Here is a 19,642-nt window from a genome sequence, read left to right as displayed (position 1 = left end):
CATTAGGCTCACGGTTTAATATCACGGGCCATTCGTTTTTTAAACTCTACATAATCAGGGATGACCTAAATCATCTTCAAAGTTCTTATTAGATAAAACTGATGTGTGGGTAAGACTTGTGGAGTGTATTGATGTCTGAAACTCATGACAAAATGCATGGAAAAAAATGAGCTGGATTGTTGGATGCATGGGAGAATTAAGTGAGATGTTGAATAGATATGAGATAAAAGAAGGATGGTAAAATATTAATTGTAGAATCTAGGTGGTGGGTAGAAGAAGGTTCCCTGTACAGTTAGTTTAATTTCCCGTGTGTTTTAGGTTTTTCACAATAAAATGTTGGGGGAAAAATGTGGGGTTCAAAGCAGCCCAGCACATGGTCCTTGGTAGAAAAAAGAAACTGTATAAAAATCAATAACAAGAGTTATAATTTATGGGCTGGGGTTGTGGCTCAGAGGTAGAGCATTCGCCTAGCATGCATGAGGCACTGGGTTCGATCCTCAGCACCACATAAAGTAAAATAAAGACATTGTGTCCACCTATAAGTAAAAACTAAATATTAAAAAAAGAGTTATAATTTATGACTAGAATAAAGAGCTAAAACAGACACATGCATTTTAATAAAATTATATGAACTTGCCAAAAAAAAAGATTTGTAAATAATAGAGGCAATAAATATGTTTTAAAAGTTTAAAGGAAAGAGAACACAGAAAATGCCTGTGAAATAGGTGATATGGCAGTGGGGCCTTGAGGGATATGTGTAATTTGGAGGGGTCACAAGGCTAAGAAAAGTAATTTCTGTGTTTTTTTTTTTGTACCAGGAATTTGAACCCCGGGATGCTTAACCACTGAGCCACATTACCCAGCCTTTAAAAAAATTTTTTAGACCTTTATTTACTTTTATGGGGTGCTCAAGATTGAACCAAGTGCCTCACACATGCTAGGCAAGCATCTACCGCTGAGCCACAACCCAATCCCCGAATTTTTAAATTTTGAGACAGGGTCTTGCTAAGTGGCTTAGGGCCTCCCTAAGTTGCTGAGGCTGGCCTCAAAATGTCTATCATCCTGCCTCAGCCTCCTGTGTCACTGGGATTATAGGTGTGCGCCACAACACCCAGCAAAGAAAAATAATTTTTAAGGGGCTAAGGACAGCTAAAAATCATAGAGTGAGCATAAGTGTGAATCAAGAATACAAAAGATTAAATTTTGTATCAGTTTAGCTGCAACTGAATTGGGGAGGGAGAGAGCTGAAAAGCAATGATGATGGATATAAAATGTATTATATTCTTATTTAATGTGTGAGGGACTGGAATGTGATATTTGCCTTATATTATCTCATTTAATCCTTACAACAACCAGATGAAGAATTATTACTATTATGCTTGTTACTCATAAGGAAACAGAGATTTAGAATTTAGGCATTTGCTGAGGTTGCACAACCAACAAGTGATAGAACCGGTATTGAAACCAGCCCAAATCCTGTACATTTAACCACTAAGCATCCTGCCTCTCTGGCAAATGGAGGCTAGATTCTACTGGACCTTAAATATGAAGTTTAGGACTTCAAGCTCTATTCTCTAAGCCTGAGGATCCACTAAAAGATTCTAACCAGGAGAAAAATATGGTTAGAGATTTTAAAAGAGGTGCACTTGGCAGAAATGGGCAAGAAATGGAAGCCCACTATGGGGCTGTCATAAATAATGGAGGTGAGGGTAGAGGCTCCAGCCCTGGAATAATAGTTATGGGGACAGAACAAAGGAATAGTTCTTAAGAACATTGAAACATATTGAATAATTCACTGCTGCAGTGTTCACTATTCAAACCCAAATCGCCTTTAGATATCAAGTGTGTCATGGGTCAAAACCAGCTACCCACATTTATTCCGGGCCACTCCCCAAGCCACCCAGGTCTAGGTACTGGGTTGAGGTCTTCAGAGTATTTGCAGATCAGGATTTGCTGATCCTCTCTGGACCTTGCCTTGCAATATATCTTACCAAGGAGAGGATCCCAGAAGTCCCAACTTGTCATCCAATGTCCCATCAGTCACCCAATCTCCCTCCCCTAGGAAGTAGATCTGGAAAAACTAGGGTTTGTCAGGTGCTCATGGAACTTAACCTGATCTCCAGGGGGTGGGGGTAGCTGTAGCTTTCTGCTGTGAACTGCCTGGAGGAGTTAGCTGATTGGTGGGAATTCTTATCAGAAGAGATGTATGTGGATATGAAGTGGCCGAAAATGACCAGAGAGGCGGGGTTCCCCGGGGAGCATTCATTTACACGTGGGGTGAGGCCCCTGGAACAGGTCTCTGGTGACTCTCCACCCCTCTCCCTTAGGTTATCTGCTTGATAAAGGTGGCAGGCTGGGGAATAGGTCCTGAAATATCATAGAAAAAAAGAGTCCTGAAAATACACATTGGTGGACAATCTCTGTGTGTGTACCTGTGTATAACTATATCAATATCTAAGTGAGATAGAAAGCAACTTCTTGAATGGATAGGGTGGAGGGTAAACCAGAGGGATCGACTAGTTGCATTACTTTTCCATATGTTTACCAGTGATGGGTTTCAAATCCAAGGAGACTTGTCAAGTGTGAGCCCAAAGCTCAGATATAGAAGTCAACTATGATGAGGGACAGCCTCATGGGGTTATTGTGAGAAACAACTACCTCTTGACTGAAGGGTGCTGGGTAAACAGCTAAATATAGACAAATGTAAGGGATGTAGATGATGATTTTTTTCAGGGGGAAAATATTATTCTGCATGTAGTCAGTAATCTGGTCAATTAGACGGAATTACGACTGTTTAGTTTTAAATAAGATTTGGAATGCATTTTTTTTTTCTCTTTTGAAATCAATAACCTAGATGGGACTAGACGTTTATTTCAAAGGGAAACTACTCAAAACACATCTGAGATGACTTTTCTGGAATTCATTTGCTTCAGAACCAGTTTACAAGCCATGTGACATTATCTCATTAACTGAGGGTCGTTGCGTTTTTGGATCTTACATGGTATCCAGTTTAATCATGAGATCTGAGGCCCAAAGGCTTTTAGGTGTTTTTAAATCAAGATTCACCCCCTAAAGAAATGATTCTTAATCTGTGTGTGTGTGTGTGTGTGTGTGTGTGTGTGTGTGTGTGTTGAGACCCAGCTGAAACACACAATATGCAGAAAACACAGAATGGTTTGTGTAGCAATCTCTGGCTTCTCAGGTAAAAAAACCCTGATTTTTCCAAGAGTTACAGAAATCCAATGAATGTACCACAGATCTAAGGGCAATCATTTCATGTCTATAAGCAGCAACCTTATTGGAATACATGTTTAGCCTCTCAGAGGAATTGCTTTGAAGGAAACCACCCCACTGCAGGAGTGTGGTGTGGTGTTGAGTGTTTAACAGCGAGTCCATGGTAGACACATGGGGTTTGTATTGTCATTTCTATAGCTGTCATGTTTTTTTTTTTGGGGGGGGGGTGCTAGGGGGATATGCCTGGCAGCAGCATCTGCCTCTCCAGGTGTCTACCCTCAACTCAATTTAACCAATTCAACTTAAAGGCCATGGCCCCAGGGAAAGGACCAGATGTGCTGAAATTGCCCTGGAGGCCCACCTGGTTATGGAGTTGGAGAAAGGCATGATTGGCATTTGTTTGGCTGTTTTGGGAAGAGTCCCAAGGAAGGGGAGTTTGTGTGTTTTCTGAGACAGAGAATTCTTGTGATTGTCTCGTGCCAACCTGCCAACCATTGTTAGCATGTTATTAGCTCATTTAATTATTTACAAAATTTTTAGAAAACTTTATGGTGCTGGGGACTGAATCTAGGGGTGCTCTAGCACTGAGCTACATCCTCAGCTCCCCGCCACCCCTTTTAAGTTTTTTTTTTTTTTTTTTTTTTTTTGAGACAGGGTGTTGCTAAGTTGCGCAGGCTGGCCTTGAACTTGTGATCCTCCTGCCTCAGCCTCCCAATGGCTGAGATTCCAGGTGGGAGCCACCACACCCAAATAGCTCATTTAATTCTTAAACTGCTCTGCAAAGTAGTATCCTTATCATTTTATAGATGAGCAAATTGGCCTTCAGAAAAGCTAAATAACTTATTGGGCAGAGCCAAGGAGCTCGTAATTAGCACAGCCAAGATTTAAATGCAGATTTGATTCCCAAACCCAGGTTCTTTCCACTGTGGGCACTGTCTCTTCCCATTTCCTGTTGGCTTCAGGGAGACGTTCCCATAACCTCTCCCTCCCTGGAGGGCCCTGGAAATGAAACCCATTTCTTTACTCTTAGGAAGGATCATGTCCTGAATGACCCCTCAGACATCTAGGATGAAGACACATTTGCTTCTAGTACTAACCCCCTTTGTGACCTTGGCAAACTCCTCCGTTTTTCTCATCTGTAAAACAAGGGGACAGAATTAGATGCTACTTCCAGCCACAAAGTTCAGTAACCATATTCTTTGCCCCATTCCCTCAGCTGCTGTGCCTTCCCATCCTGTGACCTGAGCATGCTCACCTTTTCCCCTAAGCTAGAAGCATGCTCCATGGTGACACGTGCTGCTTAGTGTCCATTTTACACTTGCTTAGCCGTCTTATTCTCCTTCTACATCTTTTCTGAGCTCATCTGAATTCCTCACATATTTTAACACCTATATAATATTCCTATTTATTTATTTTTTTATTTTTTAAGATGGGGTGTTGGTACGTTGCCTAGGCTGGTCTTGAATTCCTGGGCTCAAGCAACCCTCCTGCCTCAGCCTCCCAAGTAGCTGAGACTAACAGTATTTCTATTTATGAGTGAACTACCATATATATTTTAATTCCCTATAAGATAGTTGTTTTTTTTTAAATTTATTTCTTCTTTTTAGATATACATGACAGTAGAGTGTGTTTTGACATATTATACATACATGGATTATAACTTATTCTAATTAAGATTCCATTCTTGAGGTTGTACATGATATGGAGTTTCACTGGTGTATTTTCATATTTGAACATAGGAAAGTGATGTCCAATTGAGATGATTGGTTGCTTCCATTTTTTTTTTTCAGTGTTTTGATCAATATTCTTTGACTTGCCTCCTCCTGTATATGTGAAGAGAGTCTCCAGTGTAACTGTCCAGAGATAGAATTGCTCAATCACCGGGTTTGTGCATGAGATGTTGCCAAATTGTTCCCTGACGTGGTGGTACCAACACGTGCTCCCCCGGCCATGTGTAAGTTCCGTTTCTCATATCCTCACCATTAACTGTCAAGTTTCACTTTTTTCCAAGCTAATATTTTGATTGCATTTGTCTTATGGTGATTACATTTTCTTCTTCTATCTCCCTTTGCTGGGCAATAAACTTTGTAAGCTTTGTTTAACTCATTTTTTTTTTAACATTCCTCCCATGAAACTTAAAGAGCTTAGGAAGTACACAATGAGGAGTTGTGAAGAGTCAGGTGAGTGGTGCATGCCTCTAATCCCAGCGACTTGGGAGGCTGAGGCAGGAGGATTACAAATTCAAGGCCAGCCTCAGCAACTTAGTGAGACCTTCAGCAACACAGTGAGACCCTTACTCAAAAAAATGGGAAGGGGGCTTGGGAATGCACCTCATTGGTAAAACAACCCTGGGTTCAATCCCCAGTACCACCCCGCCAAAAAAACCCTCAAAAGTTTATAAAAACAGTTGTGAGTAAATACATAATGGACAGAATTAATTTATTTTGATCCAAGGAGATGACTGAGTACCATGAGGATATAGATGAGGCTTTCTACATTTATTAATCTGGGGTGAAGATGGAGGTAGAATATACCCCAAAACTGCAGAGGTGATTTGTACCGGTCAACACAACTGTCTATAAGGCCCAAATCTTAAAACATCTACAGAACTGTGACCAGCTTTTTCGGGATCCCATCCTTTAGGTCCTTATTTCTATCCTAGTATTCATCAAGCTGTGACTGTTGTGAGGAACCATATCTCCATCTCTGGGGCCATTTTTATTAAGTACCAAGAGGCCCGTGTCTGAATGGAATTCCCCCACCCATGGTCCCGCCCAATACTAAGGGTTGGGTACAATCCATGTGTCCTTTGGACTAGGGTGCTGCATGACCTATGGTAAATGTCTGCTCTTTTCGTCCCCCCAGCTGTTCCTCCAGGATGACTCATTTTCTAAATAAGCTACTTGTGGTTTTTTTGGTCTGACATCACATGTGGAAGAATGAGTAATTTTTCAAGAACCAGAATTATATTTGATCCGCATAAGATATATAATGTATGTTACTCATGGTTGGAGGACAAGGGGTCAACGTTGGTAACAAGTTCTTTAATCTTCTCCCCCACCTCCTTTCCCTGGACCCGTGGATAGAGGGGAGGTGAAGGAAGTGGGTGGAACAGGTGTGGGTGTGAAGATCTTTGGTGTATGCGTCTCATTTTGTGATCACATTATACAAAATTTAATAAAATTACATTTTATGGCCTCTGCTAGATTAAACAAATAATATGGCGTAGTTATGAAGGCCATGAGTTTTGCTCCTCTATTGCTTGGGTTTAAAGTCCAGCTTTATCACCTGACCAGCCAGGTGACCTCAAGCATGTTATTGAACTTTGATGTACCTTCATTCCCTCATATATAAAATAATAGTACTTATCCTAGAGCCTGGTCATAAGAAATAATTAAGTTGTTATATGTTAGAATAGTACCTGGAAGTTAACTGGTCCCGTGGCAGTGTTAGTAGAGATTTCTTCGAATCCATCACAATCTTTATGCTCATAGTAAGTGTTCAATAAATGCTTTTGAGTAAATGAATGCATTCTATTGAAGATATTTGCAATCAGGGGGACAGAAGCAATGATAAGCGGAGGATTCTTGGTTGCAAAGGGGTTGGTTCACTGCAGGCCACCTCAAAATATGCCACGTTGGGAACATACTGTTCATTTTGAACTCAACAGTGAAGCAATGACAGATACAGGGAGGATTCTCTGGCCCTTTTTGTGCCTGACGCATAATCTAAAAGTTCTCACATGGAAGGTGTCTCACCCCCAACCAGTACAAGATGGAAGAGAACATTCCTAGCACCAGAGACAGGGGATCGATCTGTAGAAACAAAACCTTCCTAAGATCTGTAACTTCTCTTCCGTTAATTTTCTAGTGACTTTCTCACAATTTATTGGCATTTGCTCAGACTCCTTTGTCTTATCTCATCATAATTTATCATTCTTTGTTTAATCTGGCTTATGTTCAGGCCTTCACTTTTCTTAAGAAGACTCCTGTGTGTGTGTAAGAATGTTAAATAAAATGCGTATGCTGGGGTAGGGATGTAACTCAGAGGTAGATAGAGTGCGGGATTAGCATGAGTGAGACCCTGGTTCCACCCCCAGAGCTCCAAAAAAAAAAGAAAAAGAAAAAAAGCACTTGTTTTTGTCTCATCCTGTGTTCAATTCATTCTTAGGCCCAGCCAGCTACAGAAGAGGGCAAAAGGACACGTTCCTGTCCCTGTTGCTGGAACTAGAAGAAACCCTGCAGATCAATTACCTTGAGCCTCACCATGCCCCCACCTTTTGATTGGTTTGTGCCCTAGTTACAGGTGTGAGGGCTACCTCAGCTCAAGTGCCACTCAAGGGGGGGGGGCTCCACTTCCTGGTTTGCACATCTCAATCCTTAATCCTGGAAAACATGGGATGAATGTGACTTAGAAAGGAAATTCACCTCTGACTTGTTAGTTTCTACAGCTTGGGAGGAGGGTTGGCGTGATGGCAGCATTTGGAGGAGTGTTATCTTGTTGACTTGGATGGGTATCGTGTGCAGGAAATTAGATATGATGTGAATAGATTTGTTTTTATCAGTGCCAACGTGCATTGATCTTCAGAGCATTTGTGGCCTTTGGGAACACACTTGAGCATCAAGGAGTCAGGAAAAAGCCACAGCACAATCCCTTGGAACCCACCTCCACTGTGGGCCTCTCCAGGATGCCTGTGTGGGACTCTGTCCACCAGAGCAGCTCGGTCCATTGATGCTGGCACCACCAGGTGGGCGTTAGCTGAGGAGCTCAATAGAAAAGTGGGTCTCACCTACCTCATACATGAGCAGGGGTGCTATGCTTATGGAAATGGTTTATTGAAAGGCTGAGTTGCCGGAGGAAGGCCTCCTGTCCTGGAGGAGGCTGATTTGCTGGGGTGTGTTGGAGGCCCAATGTAAGTGGCGTGTTAAGGATGGACACATCCTTGCAGCCACTCGTGTGTACCTACAGTCACGCCCACACACACTCACAAGCAGCCTCACCCTCCTAGGCTTTCATTGCCTACACTCACAAACACACACGCGCGTGCCTCTCATATGCTCTCTCAGCCTGAAGGGCGGCCCAGGGGAGACCTCATGGCTGAATCAAATGCTGGTGAACGTTGCTGCTTTTATTACACCAAAGGTCTGACATTTATTAGGTGAGGAACACAAAACTGGGCAGACTGCTGTTAATAGTGGCATGCATTCTCCTCTACGGTGTAGCTTAGGAGTTCAAGGTCACTGCACTCCTACGAAAGAAACAGTCTCCAGAGAGGACACTGCAGATCTAGTTTTCTGGAATGTCACAGACTTAAGGTGCTTTGCCACCACAGCAGCTTAAGGATCGTGGGGGGTTGGGCGAGTGTGCTTTGAACAGGTGTGACAAGGAATCAGGAAGGTTCTTAAAACACAGAGCCAATGGGACATCTAGGTAAGCTCACACTTCCCACACAGGTGGCACTGGCTACGAAGGGGCATGCTTCGCACTGCCTAGGAGCTGGGGAAGCTGTCAGGAGTCCTCAGAGTGAATCTGGCTTCACGGAAAGAAGACACAATGGCGCTGTCACAATAAGGCCACTAAACGCACAGTGACAACTACAGAAGGAAGCTCTCATGACTACAGGGGAGCAGCTCTTTCCTCTCTGGGTAGGCACCTGCCCTGAGTCTGTCACATGGTCCTTTCTGGGCTGCACAACATCACTGAGCACGACGGAGCAGAGGAAGGGGGCCACACACGTCAAAGTCAGGGGACACGGCCACCAAGCGTGGCTGACAGTTGTTGGTGAATGTCTGGGTGCCTTTCCTGGCTGGGTCGGGTGCCCCCATGTGTCTGCAGAGCTAATCTGAAAAGAGGCTGGCAAAGGACTTCCTCAAGCTCCGGATGGTCTCCGCTTGGGCTTCGTCCTCACTGGTTGAAGACCGGAAGAAGGAGGACTCAGAGAAGCTGAAGGCATTTGTCAGGGACTGCGACTTGCTTGAAGATAAAAACCAGAGAGAAGGTGAGAGGGTGGGGTTCCAGCGAGGCAGGGAAGGACACACAACCGGAGCCCCCACTCCCACCCCAGGGAGGCCACGGGTGGCTGTGCTACCAGGGCATGCTATCAGGGCTACCAGGGCCACAGGTGGCATGTGCTACCGCTCATGCTACCTCCTCACCTTAGGTGCTGCTGAGATAGGAAAGGACGGGGGCAGCAGAAGAAAAGAACGAGAGAGAAGGGGGGAAAGAGAGACGGGGAGGAAGAAGATGGGGTGACTCAAAATCTTTTATTTTTAAAAAATTTTCCTTTCTTGCAGTGCGGGCCTCCTGCAGGCTGGGCAGACGCTGTCCCCCTGTGTCCCTAACCCTGTTGCTTCTGTTGAATGCTAAAGGGACTGAGGGATAAATTTCAGAGGCCCCCAACTTGGAAATCGCTAATCCAGGAACATCACACCCTGCTCCTCTGCTAAAAGACAGAGCACGGGCCTGTGGGCTCTCGCCTTTGCCTTTCCAGCAGCTGCCAAGTGGTGGATTCGGCATCGGAAGATTCTGGTTCCATGTCTTGGTTCTGACACTCACTTGTGCCTGACCTTGGGCAAATCATGTGACACTTGGTTTTCACTTATGACATGAACATGTCTTATCCAATGATACCTAGGCCCTCTTGGTTCTTTCCTCTCTATTGTCAGACTCTAAAGGAACCTTTTGTCTTGGCCAAAACCTCTAAGGGCTCCATTTTCCTGTTCTTAAAGCGGGCATGGTCACCCCTGCAAGTCTCTCAGCCCAGATATGAGGTCTGTGGGGCTCAGGGGATGGAGGAGCAAGAGATGCATATCAGGACATGATGATTAGGCAGTCTGCTAATGAAAAAACAGAACCATCACATTTTAGGGACCTGTTTTTCCCTTTGGAGACCAGTGAGTGATTCAAAGGAAAAAAACCGTGAAGGCAGGAGGCCATGAGGAGGTCAAGCCCGCAGTCTTGAAGGGGACGTCAGTTCTGGCTTTTCTAGTGTCCTGGCTTGTCTCCTCCTTGACTCGCACCAAATCCCTTTCCTGATGATTTCCAGCTCCAGAACTCTCCTCCTGGTGTCCTCTCCTAAATGCAGGAAAACTGCTTCTGTAGGACTAGTAGCAGGCTCTCCTTTTGTGAACAGATGGCCTGCCTTTCATTAGGGCTGGGGACAAGCCCCAGCACGCTGGCCTCTGCAAGGGAGGGAATTCCTGTAGGCCCAACAGGCAGAGGGCACCAGGTACAGGCCTCCAGCTTGTCATCAGACACTGGCTCTATTTGACAGCTTCAGCCCAGAGGCAGTGATGGCCTAAAGGTCTCCCCTCAGGCGGGGGCAGGGCTAGCTCTTGGAAAGGCGGGAGAGATTGGAAACTCAACACCAGCAAGAAGGTACAGAGGCAGGCAAAATGTGGGAGGTGCCACTGGCTGGTGCTGGGGAGAGGAGCGGGTGGTGCCCTTCCCCTCACCTGGGATGGGAAGGCCCAGAGAAACTGAGCATCTGGACCCCGGAGCCCCAACGCTGGCTCTGCACTAACTAGAGGAGTGGCTTTGAAAAAGGGAATCCAGGGCTGGGATTGTGGCTCAGCGGTAGAGCGCTCGTCTAGCTTGTGTGAGGAGGTCCTGGGTTCGATCCTCAGCACCACATAAAAGGAAATGAACAAAATAAATGTGAGAAAAAGAAAATCCATCTAATCTCTCTCTAAGCAAGGTTTTCTCATCTCTGTGATGACTAGGTGATCTCCAAGTGGCCCACTGGAATCCTGAAAATCTGAAACCTCCTTTTCTCCCTCCCTAAAGATAGATTTATTGGATTTGAGAAGCTTGGGTGGGCCCCTCCTATCCTCTTAGGGCGACAGCAGCCAGAGGTGTGTCTTGTTCTGGGGGAGCAGGAGGAACTGAACGCCTTTTCCAAGGACAGCTCTGCTATTTCCAAGGGGTCCCCAGTGCTTTCTTGTGTCGCAGTACACTGTGGAGGGGTCTTCCAGGTTGAGAGCTGAGAATAAGGGAACCCAAGAAGGCCTCCTGGGGACCTCTATCTGGGAACTCCTCCGCTGCCCATATCTACTTTGGACAGAGCTGAAGGCCAAGTGGACTTGGGGTTAACTACTTTCTCTTCTTTCTTCTGGACTGCCCTGCTGATTGTACACCCCGGACTGTGAGTCAGAGGCAGGAAAGAGTGTAAAACCAAAAAGAAGAAAGATATGTATATTTTTAGAAGGTGAGAGATGCACACAGAAAAGGAATAGAAAAGAGAGTGAGAGATGGGTTAAAAAAAAAAAAAACCCTAGGCAACACTCTGCCTCGGGGCTGTTTTCCTTGGGGTTGCCCAGGGCCCCCTAGGTTCAGTACAAGAAAAACTTCATAATTGTGCAGGAGCAGTACCACTCCCCAGCAAGAAAGCGGGGTGGCTGTGAGCGTCTAGCTAGACCTTAGACTGTCATATCCCACTTCCCACCCCTCCCTAGTCAACCCCAACATTCCCCTCACCCTAAACAACAACAACAACAACAACAACAAAACCAACACTAGAATACAAACACCAACACCAGCAAAAAAAAAAAAAAAAAAATATATATATATATATATATATATGTGTAGGAGGAGCCCTGCTTGGAGGAACTTTCTAGCAGCTCTGGAGCCCAGGAGGAGGGGCAGGAAGAAGGGGAGGGAGGAGCTGCTGCTTGTCTCTTACTTGAGCTGTGGGTGAGGCTGGGGCTTCTGCGGAGGAGCGGCCGGGGGTGGCTGGGCCTCTGCCAGGGAGTTGCTGCTGGAGGGTGCATCTCCGTGGGTGGCGGTGGGGCCGCCCAGCCGCTGAGGAGTCGAGGAGGAGGAGGAGGAGGAGGAAGAGGAAGGTGGCAGTGGTGGTCCAGGGGGGAGCCGGCGTGGTGGCAGCACTCTGCCTGGGGGCTGCGTTCCTTGGGGTTGCCCAGGGCCCCCTAGGTTCAGTACAAGAAAAACTTGATAATTTAACCATTTCAAAGGGTTTCCTCCGTAGAATCTATGTCTCAAAGGGTGTGGTTAAGTATCAAAGGGATATAAGTTCTACTCTGAGAAGCCACCCCAGGCTCTCAAGGGCTCCAAAGGGAGTCCCTGCCCTTGTATGTCATCACTGCATACTCCTCCTCAGAGACATGGCAACTGAGTCACGGCAGAAATCAGGAGGACAGGGAAGAAAGCCGGGGTGACCGGGCCCCAGACAGAGGTAAGCTCTCTTACAGAAGGCCTGAGACCAGACAGACCCCATCCCTCTCCTCAGAACTCCCAAATTCTATACGTCAGATGCAGGAGAGGGCCGAGGGGAGGAGCACCAGACTGGAATTCAGAAAACCCAAGAAAGAGTTATCAGCGACTCCCTGAGCAAATCGCCAAGCTTCTCTGGGTCTTGGTTTTCCCAACCATGAAACCATTAAACAATAAGTCCTAAATCTTTTAAGATGATAGTGTTTTTTTTTGGGGGGGGGGGAGGGATGGGGGATACCAGGGATTGACCTCAGGGGCACTCAACCACTGAGACACATCCCCAGCCTTATTTCATATTTTATTTAGAGACAGAGTCTCACTGAGTTACTTAGCGCCTCTCTGAGGCCGAGGCTGGCTTTGAATTTGCGATCCTCCTGTCTCAGCCTCCCGTGCCACTGGGATTATGGGCGTGCACCACGGCACCCAGCAGACGATAGTGTTTTGAAGATAATGGATGAGAAGTTTCTTCAAAAACAATTGGGCTTTAAGGTCATCACTGATCATCACAGACTGGCATCTGGCATCCCTGGGCTGCCCTTGGTCCGGCTCCAAGCCTGTGTGGGTCTGACTGCCACACCTGCCCCACTTGGGCTTCTAAACTGTACCCCTAACTCCCACGACTAGGATCAGTCCATTCTTCTCAGACACTCTTGCCTCTCAGTGTCATCCTCGGGGGCTTTCAAGTGTGTGAAGAAAGTTGAACCCCATTGTCCCCTGGGGATTCTTGTAGGCACCATCTGGCAAGAAGCCCCTCTATAAAGAACCAGTATACCTTTCTCCCAGCATGAAACACATAACCATCCAGTAGCCTTGAAAGAAAAAAAGCCCTTCTTCCTCTGGGGGTTGATGGGCGATAAGGGTAGAACCAGTTTGCCCAGATTTGGCTGAAGAGTTGGGAGGGTCCCTACACTCAGAAGTCAAAAGATGACCCCACAAGCACATGTAAACTAGTGGAAATGATGCTCAACTGGCCTGGAAGATCCAGCTTTTGGCCTCAATCCCATGGGCTGGCTGGAAACAGTGAGCTTACAGAAACTCAACAGGAGCTGAGAGTCGTATTCGTACTTAGTTTTCTAGAAACACCAGAACCCTCGGGTTCTGGGGAGGCAGGACCATGTGTCTATGCCACTGTGCCCTCATGACTGTAAGTCGGCTCCCCTAGGACAGGCCACGCGTTCCCCTTTATCATCTTAACCAATGAATATCAGGGTTAGTCACACATGAATAGGTACATACATAAATACATGAAATTCTGCATGTTTAAGAAGTTCACAGTTCAAGTCAAGTAACTATGGATGATGACAGATTAGAAGATTATCCCACGTCAATCAGCTCTTGTGTCTCCCCAAGCTTCACATCATCTGTATTAGGATTTTCTTGTGAAGTCATTCAGGTTGAGAGCTCAGCCTCTTGTTCCAGAACCCTGCGTGCTTTCCCACTGTACAGAGAGGTGAATAGCCAGAAACTTTACAACTTAACACTGAAGACAGATATAACTTTTCCTTTATTGCACATTAAGCTGTACAAGAGAGTCACAAAAGAGAGAGGTACTTCAATCACACTCCAGCATTGGCTGAGGGTCTCCCAGCTGGATCAGTACAAAAAAAAAAAGAGGGGAGTGGGGGACAACATCAGAAATGTGTACAAAACACCTGAACGGCAATCCTACACTGTGACACAGATGTCCCTCAGGCCACAGAGTTGTCCCTTAGCATGCTGCCTGAGGGCACATGACAGTCAGGTGATACGCTCTGCTTGCGTTTGGCAGTGGGAGTCCTGATCGGTTTCTCCCTGCCTCAGAGGCCGCGGCTGACCCCACCTTTGTAGCCTGACTGAAGTCAAATGGCAACTTTGTATTTGTGGCTCACTGAATGTCACATGAAAAGCACCTGGATGTACACACTGATAACATGCAGAGAAGCAACACCACCATCAGCTCACTGCTTGGACAAAAATATTCGAAAAACAAAAATAAATGCGTTCCTCCATTCTGGGAAATGTCACTGTCTACCATTTCATCAGATTGGGAGGTATTTAAGGACCTGATTCTTAAGCAACCCACCTGCGAGTGCACATGTGCGTGTATGTATATATTTACAACAGACTGACTACCACCATCATCCAAGGGAGGGATCACAGGCAAGAACATTCACACTCTGTGCATTTCTCTATGGCCTCGGATTTTGCCAAAGGAGAACCAGGGCATGTGCCCCTTGACATGTCCCTCAGGATCTATGCTGCCAACCCTGCTGACTCCTCAGACCTGGTCGTCTAGAATGGGGCCAGGTCGGTACAGAGGTGCGAGGGAATGTAAAAGTAGAGCCAGAAGCATTTCTTGTAAAAGGCAAACTGCTGGCATGAACTCCCCAGGGCCACGGTGCTAGAGAAGGCCACTTGGTACCCGTTCCCAGCCCTGCCCGGAGATGGCAAGACGAGGCACTGATTCCGAGTCCTGGTTTAATGAACTGCCGCATCATCTGCCCAGATGCTTCCAACTGGGAGGGCTCTTCCAGCTGCGAAGCCTCTGTCCAACACACACACAAGCTACATGGGAGACAGCTCCTTCCAGAAAGCTCTGCATTCCCAGGCCCGTGGCGGGCTATAGCAGCAGCTAAAAACTAAAGCTGGCATCAACTTCCGAGTTCCGTAGGCAGTGTAACCTACCCACTGGGGTGACGCAGGGTGTCTAGGTTTGGTGTCACATCACCACGCCTCAGGAATGGGCAAACCCTTCCTGGACTTTTAGTAGTTCCCTGCATTCTCTCTCCAACATTGCTGAAGAATCATCTCTGAACGTAGGTCAAGCTTTGGGAAACACAAAGCAGCCCTGGCACCAGAAAAAAATGCACGTATGGCTGGTTCAGAAACAGCAACAAGGAAGGAACGACTCTGGGGGTCTGAGATCAACACACGGAAAACACGAGTTCACTTGGATATTGCACATCGGCGGCCCCGTTTTTTTGTTTTGTTTTGTTTTTGTTTACTCTCATGAGTTCATCAGCAAAACGAAGCGTACACTGGGATGTAAAATACAGAACACATTCCTGGAAGTAGCTTGTTCTTTGTATTTCATCACTAAAAACACAAGAGCTCTACAGGCACAAGCCAGCCTATTCACATAAACTCAAAACGGCACCAAATTTTAGCAAATGGAGGAAAAAGGTGGATGCCTTCAAATTCAACGGATGAAGCTATGGAAATCAGATCTTGAAAATCTCTTAAAAGTTCTATTTACCCTAGACATGCAGAAAGGAAGCGAAAGCACAGTTCACTGAGGATCCCAAGCACACTCATGGAGGTCAGTGGGAGGGGTGTTAGTCTGAGCCTGCGGGAGGAGACGGGGGAGCTGGGTTTTATTCCAGTGGCCTGTTTCTCCCCTGTCCATCCTCCATGCTCCTAGCTCACCCGGCATCATCTAATACTTTAAAAAACACTAGCAAACCCGCCCATAAGGTAGAGTCCCACTGGACTTGGGAGAGGCACGATTCTTTTGTACACTGTTGACAAACAGCCCTGGAATCACAAAGTTATACAGAGAAACGTTGAGTGAGCATTACAAGCACGAACAGGAACAGGTCAACAACCAGACAGAGGAGCTGACACTGCATAGGAAAAACACAGTCCAGTCAGCACTGAGAACAGAACGCAGCAACAGGCACCGACCAAGCGGAGGGCTGTTCTCCCCTCCCCCACTTTCATTTCTTTCTTTTTCTTTTTTTTTATGTTTTGTTTTATTTGTTTTTTTGGCTTAAGATTTTCTGCTTTTGAAAAATTAACTACCGATCACTTTAAGAGGCTTGGACTTGTTTTGGCCCTACTGCAATGCCATTACAGTCGAGAATATACTGTAAACAACCTTGCGGGGGAGGCCGCTGAGGTGGGGTCTTGCTCGAATCCGGATCCTTAAGGGTTCCACTCTGGAAGACAAAAATGCAAAAGAGATAAAAACAAAACACTCCAAGCAAATTCCAAAGAGAAACCCCTGTGGCTCCTTGGCAAGGCTGCAACAGCACCCGGTGGGATGGGTCATGAGTTTGTGCTGTTCCAGGAACACCTGGGAAGGACCCCGAGCCTCTGGGCCTGGGGTGAGGTGGGGGCAGTGTGGGGAGTGGGACCACCTTGACACCCGAGCCCGAGGCTCCTCGACCTCTTTTTCATTTGCTTTTCTTTAGGCTTGCTCCTTTCTAGAAGCTCTGGGTCTGGCACGACCACCTGTGTTCTTCTCTGGCACCTGCCTGGTGTCCAGATGCAGGGAGTTCCAGCACCCAGCTCCAGACAGGGTTGGTGGCTTCAGAGACAGGGGGAGTGGTGGCTGGGCCAGGTGACTAACCCAGATGTGGCTCACTGCTGGAGTGGACTCTGGGGTGGGATCAGTTCTGGGGCCAAATCAGGGTCCTATCTACTCTTTGGGCAGGGATGGACCACAGAGAGGAGGAGACAGCCATTTTTTTCCCCAGAACCCTCCTTCCCTAAAAGGAAGCAATAAGACATTAATGCTTGTAAAGTGCTCAAGGCTAAGCTGTCTTCCCCTCTCACACAGGAGAAATGACACTTTGCCCAACAACATGGCTCTGTTCCCATGCTTCCTCTCTTTCCAGCTGTGATTCTGATTATGCCCTGACAGGATCAAAGACTAACATCTGTATGAAGGGCAGTGAGCACTTGGAGCTTGACTTGAGCACAGGGGAAGCACTCTCAAGGCCTAAGGCCTGCCAAGTGGGCTGACAGTGACGTCAAACAGGGGGCTTCCGAGGCAGGGCTGTGAAGCGAGCTAAGTGTATCTTCGGCATTCTCCCACTTCCTCTTTTCAGTGCTCCTCTCCACTTGTGACAGGCTCCCAGCTCTACTCCCACATTAATGCCATTTCTCCACGTTCCCTCTTTCTCTTGGGCCTTGATTCTGGCCATCTATGTCACCTCCCGCTTATTAGGGCCTGTTTTCAGACTTATGACCAAGTAGAAGTGTTACCCTTCCCAGTGTTACAGCTTTGTTGACAACAACATTATCTCGAACTGTTCTAACAAGAGGATTTGGGATCCTAACAGGCAGAGACATCTCAAATGTCCTTGGTCATGACAGCGGAGAGTGCCCATCCTCCCAGCTACTTGAAAGTCACAGCAAGAACACTGCACGGCTTTTCCTTTCTTCCAAGCAGTCTCGTGGGGTCTGTGAGACTGTGCCTGAGCCCTGATCCTGAAATACCCGTATCCAGCTTGCCACGTGGAGATGACTCTGTCCAGCCAGCCATCAAGGCTCCGCAGTTATCCCCTCCTGGCATCTAAGATTCACCATCTTTTGTTTACCACGATGGTCCCACCTATATCAGTTCTTTCTGAGACTAGAAAGTCTCTTAATTCTTCTAACTCTTCTCTCTCCAATCCTTCATCTCCATGGCTACCTCTCATCCTCCTAAACCCCTTCCCTAGCTGTGCCACTAAGCTTCTTAGAGCTCACACTTCCTGGGTGCTTACTGCATGCCTGGGAACATGGGGCTATTTTTATGCACTATCTCCCGTATACCTTGCAATGGTTCCATGAGATAGATAACTCTTTTATCAGCATCCCTAATTGCTTCGGCATGGTTGGAATCAAACTTTTGAAACTTCTCTCTGCTTCTTCTTCTTCTTTTGGTACTGGGGATTGAGCCCAGGGGCACTTAAGCACTGAGTCACATCCCCAGCCCTTTTTAATATTTTGTTTAGAGACAGGATCTTGCTGAGTTGCTTAGGGCCTTGCTAAGTTGCTGAGGCTGGCTTTGAACTTGTAATCCTCCTGCCTCAGCCTCCTAAGCCACTGTGATTACAGGTGTGTGCCACTGCGCCCAGCTAGACTTTACTCTTGTTTATGTCCTAAATGTGCCTGCTCCTCCTAGTCCTGACCTTGCCATGCCATCCACGTGACAGCTTCTGCCTGCCTGAGATGGACACTCAATTACTGAATAGCAAAAGTCATACAGCTTGTCTCCACCAGCTAGACAAGTTCTCGCCAGCCTCCTCCCCCAGGGCATCATTTCAGGTATTACTGATGGCTACCAATGAATCGCCTCAGACTCTGGTTAAGATGAGTTTATACCATTACCCTCCAAGAAAATTTCAGAGAGGGTTACAGAAAACCACACAGCAGGAAAGTAGAAGCAGGGCCAGTGAACCACAGCTCCAGAGAGGCAGACTTTCACTATTGTAAAAAACGGAACAGGCTATCTTAGGAGGCAGATGTGTTCTTGCACAGCTGGAGAATGACCTGACAAAGATATTGTAGAAAAGAAGATACATCTATTTAATATGAAATTTATTTATTTAATCTAATAAACATGAAGGGTCCTTCTAACCCTGAGAAACTATGGATCCAGAAAGAAACTTCTAAGATTCCATAGATGAATTTTACTGGGAGAACTCCAGCCACTCACAGGATGAGCTCACAGAGCGGGTTACACCAGGAAGGCTGGCCCCAGCTCTCCTCAACCACAGAAATACACATGTGAGACTCTCAAGGATCAACTGAGCCCAGAAGTGTCCTTCCCAAAGCTTTGGGGAAGAACTCCCAAGGCAGTCCTTTGGGCTGGAGCCTGGGAATGTGCCTTGGCCACCCGAGATGGCGCCTAGGGAGCCTCTCCTGTTCCCGGCTCCAACGAGGTTGTGGACTGAAGACTTTTCAGGGGCTATGGGAGACTGAGAGGAGAGTCCCTAAGGACTGTCACTTGCCAGGCTGAGACACTCTGGCTCCGCCCACAAGCCTACTGTCGGCTAGGGGCTGAGGGCCTATTCCCTGTGGGGTTTGGCTACCATGGGATCTGTCTCCAGTCACCAAGAGTCTCCTGGGATGCCAAATTCCACAGAAGTCTGGCCACTCTGGCGTCACTGCCAAAGTCTGGCTTGTAGCCAGCCCACAGCAGGAACCCGTGGTCATACTGAGCAGCAGAGTTTCTCTCAGGAAGCTGGTTGACTCAAACAGGTAAGAATGTGAAGTCCAGTGCTTGTGACCAGCTAAACACAGAAAGGAACCGGGGAAATGGCCTTATAGTCACATAAGAAAAAACCCCAAACAACCCTGGGCTTCTAGAATGACTGGGAGCTCAGAGGGTGTGAGTCTGAGATGCTGCTGTCAAAGATCTGATATGGCTGGAGGTGGATCAGTGTCTCCCAAAGGGGGAATAACAGGTCTGTCACTGGGTTGACTGATC

The 19,642-nt window shown here is 46.8% G+C and overlaps 1 protein-coding gene across 1 annotated transcript in view; it reads right to left on the bottom strand.

Annotated features, from left to right (window-relative positions):
- Nucleotides 1-8,370: 8,370 nt before the first annotated feature.
- Syn2 (synapsin II) overlaps nt 8,371-19,642 on the bottom strand; it is a 148,167-nt gene continuing 136,895 nt past the window's right edge. Inside the window, exons 11-13 of the mRNA XM_027931906.3 lie at nt 16,319-16,379; nt 11,915-12,158; nt 8,371-9,207 (exon numbers count right to left, since the gene is read on the bottom strand). Of these exons, the coding sequence (XP_027787707.1) occupies nt 9,072-9,207; nt 11,915-12,158; nt 16,319-16,379 (441 nt within the window). The 3' untranslated portion in view covers nt 8,371-9,071. The remainder of the gene's footprint in view (nt 9,208-11,914; nt 12,159-16,318; nt 16,380-19,642) is intronic.

This window comes from Marmota flaviventris, chromosome 20, assembly GCF_047511675.1.
Source record: "Marmota flaviventris isolate mMarFla1 chromosome 20, mMarFla1.hap1, whole genome shotgun sequence".
NCBI lineage: Eukaryota > Metazoa > Chordata > Mammalia > Rodentia > Sciuridae > Marmota > Marmota flaviventris.
Note: the sequence above shows the minus strand (reverse complement) of the source record. Positions and strands in the feature narration are given on the sequence as shown.